Source organism: Chanos chanos, chromosome 6 (assembly GCF_902362185.1).
Source record: "Chanos chanos chromosome 6, fChaCha1.1, whole genome shotgun sequence".
NCBI classification, from domain to species: Eukaryota; Metazoa; Chordata; class Actinopteri; order Gonorynchiformes; family Chanidae; genus Chanos; species Chanos chanos.
Genome location: NC_044500.1, coordinates 2701011 through 2709658, shown reverse-complemented (window position 1 = coordinate 2709658; position 8648 = coordinate 2701011). Strand labels below are relative to the sequence as shown.

At 40.4% G+C, this 8648-nt stretch overlaps 1 protein-coding gene across 1 annotated transcript; it reads right to left on the bottom strand.

Annotated features, from left to right (window-relative positions):
- Nucleotides 1-2368: 2368 nt before the first annotated feature.
- LOC115814011 (butyrophilin subfamily 1 member A1-like) lies at nt 2369-4160 on the bottom strand. Its single transcript, XM_030776724.1, has 4 exons — nt 3788-4160; nt 3410-3688; nt 2975-3085; nt 2369-2499 (listed from the first exon to the last, which is right to left on the bottom strand). Exons 1-4 carry the CDS (start codon nt 4158-4160, stop codon nt 2369-2371), a joined length of 894 nt encoding a protein of 297 aa, XP_030632584.1.
- Nucleotides 4161-8648: the final 4488 nt, after the last annotated feature.

Sequence of the window (8648 nt, the reverse complement as noted above, 5' to 3'; positions counted from 1 at the left end):
CTTTATGGCCCAGGCCTCCCTGTGTTCAGGACCAATGCACACCAAAACAGACAGCCCTCACTGTAACACCTAACAGACGCCCCTCACTGTAACACCTAACAGACACCCCTCACTGTAACACCTAACAGACACCCCTCACTGTAACACCTAACAGACACCCCTCACTGTAACACCTAACAGACGCCCCTCACTGTAACACCTAACAGACACCCCTCACTGTAACACCTAACAGACACCCCTCACTGTAACACCTAACAGACACCTCTCACTGCAACACCTAACAGACACCCCTCACTGTAACACCTAACAGACACCCCTCACTGTAACACCTAACAGACGCCCCTCACTGTAACACCTAACAGACACCCCTCACTGTAACACCTAACAGACACCCTTCACTGTAACACCTAACAGACACCTCTCACTGCAACACCTAACAGACACCCCTCACTGTAACACCTAACAGACACCCCTCACTGTAACACCTAACAGACACCCCTCACTGTAACACCTAACAGACACCCCTCACTCTAACACCTAACAGACACCAGGCTCCATGTTTTAGTGCAGCAACCCCAAGACCATTGGGTCAAATGCTGATAACGTTTAATTGTGAGGGAGAACAGATCACCTCGGGAGGTTAGTTTCCCTGTGAGAATGGAATTCAGACCCCATCTGCATTGCTCCACTCAGCCACAAACTATGTAGAACAAAAGAAAAATGAAACTAACCATACGACATTATCAAAAAAAATATGCGGATTGAACCATAAACATTCCTACAGTCATAGAGGCGCGGTAGGACTTAAAAATCACCAGGAGCCAAGTCACGAGCAGCTCATTTTATGACCATCGGTGTAACTGTGCTGTTTTTAATGATAGAGAAACCATATTTGATCTTGTTCGAAAGCATAAAATGCGGCCGATACGAGTAAGTTAATGTAATTGTACTATTCTTTAGTGGGAAAAAGTTATGTGAAATTATGTACTCTGGGCTTTGATTAACACTTCTTCAATTCCAAGGGGTGTCCCCTCCCTCGGGCAGGAGACACCCCCAAGAAAGACAGCAGCACGCCCTATTTCTCAGACAGATCAAATGGGGAACACCTTGCTATTCTCTAGTGCGTCCTTTTTGGTTTTGGGTTGTGGTGTCACCCTGCCTCGTCCCGGTCTGCTGGTCTCCGTGAAGAATTGGTCCAGACTCATCACCTCCAAAGAGCCGCGTCTCTAAGCGTCCCTAGCTCCAAACCAAATCCACCTCGCAGCCTCCTGAGATCCACTACGCATCGCTCAGACAACTTTTCACACCTCCAGACTGCCGTACCTGACCGTGGAGGGACCTGCTCTTCCTCTTCCCCTTTCTCTCCTTTCCTCAAAACTCTTTTAGAGTGAGGAACTCCACTAGCACAGTTCTTACACTACATTCTCTGTTTGGGTTCAGCGTGCCTCTTTATTGAGTAGTCATTAATCCATACTTCATATTGTTCAGTGTCTTGAAAAGGTGGTGAGGTCCAATCCTTATTGCTATTATCTAGTTAGACCTCTTTTACATACTTTAGGAACTGTTGGCTATTGGTAGCCGTTAGTTTGTTGAGTTAAAAGTTCTTGGTGTCTCTGTATAGCGAGTGTGTTAAAGTTTCATCTGAAGCCGTTGTGTATAACATAAGTCCTGTCTGCTTGATTGTTATAATAAACACTCACGTTCACATGCCTATTCCCTGACTACTTGGCAAGTTAGTTCCTAGTCCCTGAATGTGGTGATCCAGGAACTTAATTACCTAGGAGAATTGAATTTGAGGAGTATTATTGTACTTGCTACTTTAAATCTATTAATTATTATATGTACGGCTAAAGAAGAGTTACTCTGAATGATTTCTAGGTTCAGTGTTCAGAGCACTGAGCTATAAAGAGAATTTTTCGGGATAACTGTAATTTCACTGGGTTCAGCTTCTGAAATAAGTTTGTGGTCACAACTAAGTGATATTAGTATGAAGTCTAATATTCACAGAGGGCCATTAAGCAGAATTTCCTCATACCATTGGCACAACAACACACACATTCCAGAATAAAATCATCAGGCTGAACATGTGGGAGACATTTCACTTTCATCAGTCAAGAATCATGAGCAGATATCTGTTAGTGTCATTATTAATTATGGTTTGTCTTAGTGTGTGTGGAGATCAGGGGTTTGACTGGATTGGACACACACAGTCAATTCTCATTTTATCCTCATTCATCATCTCTTTTGGTTCATTTGAACCTAATTCACACATTCACTAGAATATTACTAAAATCTGCACTATAAACTCACTGTAAGAGAATGTGCTGTAGTGAAGAGCAGGTCATGTGTGACTCTCAGAGAGATGATCTTACCTCAGAATCTCCACTGTACGCTTAGTATTCTTCAGTCCAACAGAGAGCTTCTCCACATCAGAATCATTCAGTTCCCTGTTACTCATGTCCACTCTCTGATTTGACAGCTTTTCTTCAACAAACGCCACTGTCAGGACAGTGATTAGATTATTAAACTTCACAGTCATATGCACACACTCATAGACAAACACACACACACACACCCTTTTTCAGTGCTCCTCTAAGTTTCCCTTTAGTTCTCTTCAGTTTAGTTTTGGTCTCTTTCTTCCCTGTCGCTGAGAGCTGTGGTTCATTCTGTGTCAGTAAATCTTCAACTAATCAATACTGTACAGAATTAATTCAGTCATGAACATTGCCTCTGGTCATAAATCTTTTCTGTCAGAAATAAAAGATTTTAATTTGATCTAACTGTTCCCAGTCATATTAATAATTATATTAATAATTTGATGATAATGGTGAAGTTCTATAAGATGAACTACTGTTCCTCACAGAGTATGACTGTAGCAAATAAACAGAAATAGTAAATAGCAAAACTGTAACGCAAAGCAGAATTATATATATATATATATATATATACAAGATTACAACAGTTGAACAGTTACCTGCTGCTTTCTGTATTTGTCCTTTCCGATACAACAAGACGATCAGCATGATGAGACAGATCCCTGAGGGAATGATGAGGTTCAGAGCCCTGATCACAGGATTCCTGCAAACTTTACCCCAAACAGCCATTATTCACATTACACATATACATAATCAAACTTTACCCCAAACAGCCATTATTCACATTACACATATGCATAATCATACGCACATTATTATTCAAAAACTGGTTGTACCAATTTTGTTTAAATCTAAGCATAAACATGAATGACGTGAGTAGGGCCCTATGAAATCTGTTTCATTTTTTCTCAAATTCCCTTTAATTTCTTTCCCAAATTCTGTTTTCTTGGATTTATTTTGATCGGACCGCCAGTTACAGTCATCAAGGGCTTCATAGTCAAATGTGTGTTTGATTCAAAATGAGATCTACTTACATGGGATGAAAATCTCTGCCTCCTTCATGTGATCTGTCATCATTACTCTACAGAAGAGTCTGTTGATGTTACTGTCCTGTACAATAACACGTTGTTTCACATTGAAACCTTCTATGTCTTCATCTGTCTCTGTATCCTGTGCAGGGAGAATCTCTCCTTCACTGTTCAGCCACAAAACATCAGGCTCTTCAGGATACCAACCACTAGTTTCACACAGTAGACTCAGTCTTCCTGAGTCATCACAGCCCGTCACAGTGATCACAGGGTCGGTTCCAACAACTAATAATCAATGAAGACTATATTAACTCTCAGTTATTACAAATGAATCTGAAATGACAAATAAGCAGCTGCTTTGGTTAAATGAATCATGAGTCTCACCTTCAACTATGACTTCAACAGTCACATCATCCTGCCAGCTTTTATTATCAATCAAACATTTATATTCTCCTTCATCAGAGACTCTCACTCTGGAGAGTTTTAATGAAGTGTTGCCTTTCTGCAGTTCCTCTTTAAACAGTGCTGTCCTCCCTCTATAGGACTCTATCTGTCTCTCATTTCTGTCTTCATGGTCTGTGTACAGATGCACTAGAGTGTCTGATCCATGGGGTCTACTCCACTCCACTGTCATGTCCACAGCACTGATGTTGGGTTTGAGAGAACAGGGCAGAACCAGGTCTTCACCAGCTACAGCAACAAGAGAACCAGCTGGACCAACAACCTGAAACTGTTCTGGAATCAGAAACAGATTCATTCACAGTAAATATTATCAGACAGTATGAGAAATCACAGATGCAGTGTGACATGTACTAAACACCAGAGGTGGACAAAGTACACAACCCCATTAAGTGAGTCAAAGTATAGATACTCCTGGTCAAATATTACTCCAATACAAGTTTTTCAGTTAAATTTTTTACTTCAGTTAAAGTACTAGAGTACTTGCTTTTGAAGCAGCCTAGTGACTCTGAAACAACCTACTGAATACACTGACTTGCTTGTAGAACCTGTAGAATAAAAAGCTTGTGGAATATCCCTAGTGGAAATTCCAGTTGAAAAACCAGTAGCCAGTCTATTGGGATGAACTGGTCTCTATTGGTCTCTACTGGTTTCTATTGGTTCCAACTGGTTTTTCAGATTCTATTGGTTTGCCCAGTTAAGAATACCAGTTGAAACCATTTAAAACCCGTTCAGACCAATAGAGCCATGGGCAGTGGCTGCTCCACCAGTTCAACCCAGTTGAAACCAATAGGATGTAGCTGGTGTTGTCTGCTATTCATTTCAGCTGGATTCAATTGGTCTCAACTGGTCTAACAAACCCAATACCTGCACTTGGTGAGAAAGTGCTGTACATTGAGAATGCACTCAAAAATAATGAAATATAATGAAATGAATTGTTTGATTCATCAATTAACAACGTACAAAGTGCACTACAGAGAATACGCTGATTTTTTAAAAATGTCCAGTCATTTGTAAAACGTTTGAACCATTAGTGTTTCTTTTAAAAATAAGTGATTTTAAATTGAACATTTAAATTGAATTCATATTCAGTTTAAAAACACTAATTTTTAAAGTTGTATGTTGCTTAAAGAAAGTACTCTGCCTTCCTGCTGGTCAATTTTTATTAATTATATTTTGCCGGCTATAACTGACCAAAGAAGTGCACACACTGTTTATTTGGACATGATAATACTGAAACAATTATATTACATCAGAGCAAGCATTTTGATCACACGATCAGCTTGTCCTCCGTCTCGACTGAAGAGACACCTGGGAAGGGGGCGTGGCTCCTAGGCCTTCTTGAGTAATCTGATTGGTGTATTCAAAAATCCTTGCTGTAACGTCGCACGAAGGCAAGCAATCAAAACCCGCGAATTTCGCTTGGGGTAAAACGCAACTTTACAGTTACAACCTACAGTTAGCCTTAGTTCACAGTGAAAAAAAAAGTTTGCTCTGACAAGGTACTTGGAAGATAATTATCGGGCTGTTGTTCCCTTTTCTCGTATAAACAATTTCGACGAAACTACCAAGTACTGGGTATTTGGACGACGGCGCCTAAGGCCAGGTTTTGCTACCGGTAAGCTACTCATTGCATTAAGTGTTTAACACGTCTTACTTAACTTACTTTAGCTTTTACATATGACAAAAACAAGTACTCACTTCGTGGGCTTGTATGCTAGTAGAGTTATACTGATAGTTATAACTATAGTTAAAGGTGATAACGTTACCGAATCAGTGTGTCCCCGTTGAGACTGTATATTTCAATGTAGCACACGCCTGCGACTGTTCGTTTTTAGTTATCCATAACATAGGCTGGCCAGATAACAGCTGTTTGTAGATACGGCTTTATTTAGTATGCCTGCTGCTGTTAATGCGTTTAGTGAGTACATAGTTACGGATTTTATATAATGCAGCCGATCGAGAACTCGCTACGACAGCGGAGAACAAGAGGCCCCCTCCCCGAAATAAGGACAGAAACAGCGTCGCCCGTCAGGGAGGTCACCGCTATTAAGAACGACAAAGGCAACACTGGATGGGAGGTCACCACCATTAAGAACGACAAAGTATGATTTTAAAAGTGAAATTCTGTATTGTACCATTACCAGCGAATGTTGTATGCCTGGTTATAACCATGTTTAGGCCTATTAAGTAGCCTAGAATTTGACACTGCCGTTTAAATGTTTAGAAATTTCCATCCTCCAACGTACATGTATTAAATCAATCAAACAAAACATTTCCTGAGGCACTGCACTGCCACTTAAAAATGATTTTATATTCGTATTTTTATGTTTCTATATTTTCTTTATGTTTACATTTTGTAGTTATATTTTAATTCCTTCTATGTTGCTTGGCACTCTGACTCTCGTTGTACATTTACCATGACAATAAAGGCATTACTTATACGTTTACTTGTTGCCTGTATTTCAGTATTCTCTGTAAAATTGTTGTTATCAAGGTGTATATATAGATTGCAGTAAACAAAGGTGTGTGTGTGTGTTCTCAGCCTGTGTGGACGTGGTGGAAGTAAACTGTTAAAACATAAATTACATGCAGTGATGAATTCACTATAATTCCAGGTTCCACCAATTGAAATTAGTTTAATCCATTTAAATACCAACTGTAACATTTCACACACTACGTGAACTCAATAACCAGCTAAAACCAATACCGACCATCTGAGACCAGTTTAGACCAATACATTCCAGTAGAAATTTCTATTGGTTTTTCTACTGGGCATTCCAGTAGAAACCAGTTGTGAAACCAGTTGAATGTGTTTCAATTTCCCTATAAATGCTACATTTCCCTGAATATGCTACAAAGCCTCTAGAAACACAGTTAAATCGAGTGCTTCCTCTATAAAATACAGTGTATAGCTTCAGTTACATAGGCCCTAGGTTAACTTTGATTGGCCTTAAAAGGATAAACACGTCATAATGTAGGCTAGGTTCATTTTACTTCTACTACATAGCGTTGGCTGAAATGTGAAACAGCTGGATGACCCTCGTCACCGCTCGATTCCCGCCCGCCTCGCCTTATTGGGACCGGGTCCTGCGTGAATCCACGGTCTTCGCGTGACCTTACTAATAGTGCTGTGGTTATCTGACAAGATTAAAACATATATTTCTGAAAGAACTTTTGGCAGTAACGTTAACTCGGCATTTTCGCTCGCTAACTATTAGTATGCGTCGGCAGTGGACTCACACAGAACCCGGTGTTGTGTCCCAAATGGTTTCCAAACCAACTGGTTTCCGTACGTGTTCACACACTGTGTTAACAGTGGCAGTTGTGGTCTGCCTCTGTCACCAGATTCGTCACACATTCACAAACATATTAATCGAGATTTCCATGTCGCATCTCATATCTACTGCGGCGAATATGATCATAAGTGAGCAGTGAGCACTGCATCACAGCCACCTACGACAAAAGTTAGGCGAACACAGCGCGCGAACACGTACGGGAAGCAGTTAGCTTGAAAACCAATTGATTTCAAAAATCGCAGACATGGACTTAAGATATGGCCATGGCTGCTCTGGTGAGGAGCCTTTATTTTTATAATCTTTACCTGCCGTGGTAGCAGCCATCAATAAAACCCGCCAAGTTCAACTGTTAAAAAAATGCAGTCAGCACGCACTTGACTGACAGCATTGGAGCAGTTTGCTGTGATTGGGTTTTCTCCTGTGACGAACACAATATGGCCTATCGCATTTTAGAAAAGAAAATTCATCCGCCGACTTCAAAACTATGCTTCAAAGTAATGAGTAAGGAGAACCTTTTTTTAGAAATGTAGTGGAGTACAATAGAAAAGCACAATATTTGTCTGTCAAATGCAGTGGAGTAAAAGTCATAGGTTTCCAAAAAAAATAACACTCAAGTAAAGTACAGATACTCGAAAAATGTACTTAAGTACAGTACTCAAGTAAATGTTGTGGCAATCGACACGGACCCTTCACCGTGTCATGCTCATTATTTTTTCTCCCGCTAAATAACTTGCTTTCTGCTTTCTATCACGCTTTCCTTTCTTGTCACTTTCCATCACCAAACTTTTTCTCTTTTCTTTTCTTTGATTGCCGTTACGTCATTGGCTTTTTGCCGTGACTGAAAGGGGCCACCGTAGAATATAGGAAAGGGCGTGATTCCTGCTATGGAGAGGGAAAACTTGAAACGGCATTCTCGCGGTTTTCTTCCTTGCTGTCACCGAGGCGTTTACTGTCTGTTTAATTTTTAATAGTCGACTATTCAGTACGCGCAGCTTCGTTTTCGTACGGCTTGGAATTCTTTCTTTATACTAAACCGGATTACAATCACGGACACGTAGAGGTTGGACTCCTCACTCTTCCTGCCGGCTTTCCCCCTACTTTCCCCAGGTGACTATCCTCTGTTCCACACTCTCTATCTGCTATTCTGCTCAACTCCGTTCGCATGGTTGGCAACCTTACATTCATCACGGAGAGTCCAGTTAGGAGGGACGAACATTGCAGAGGTCGTTTTTTTGTTTGTTTGTTTGTTGTTGTTCCTCCTCTCAATTATCTCTAATGAGAAACGAACCCTCAGTCGGTCTTATGTATATATGTAAATATTTGTGACCAAAATTGTAAATTGTGTTCTGTGTTGGACGTTCGGCGTTTTGTGTTGAATGTTACATTGAGATTTGTTTTTTTTTTTTATGTTGGTTATTGTACAATACACATTGTTTCTCTGGATGTTTAACAGCTGTAAATATATTTACTCACTGGACATAGGTGTT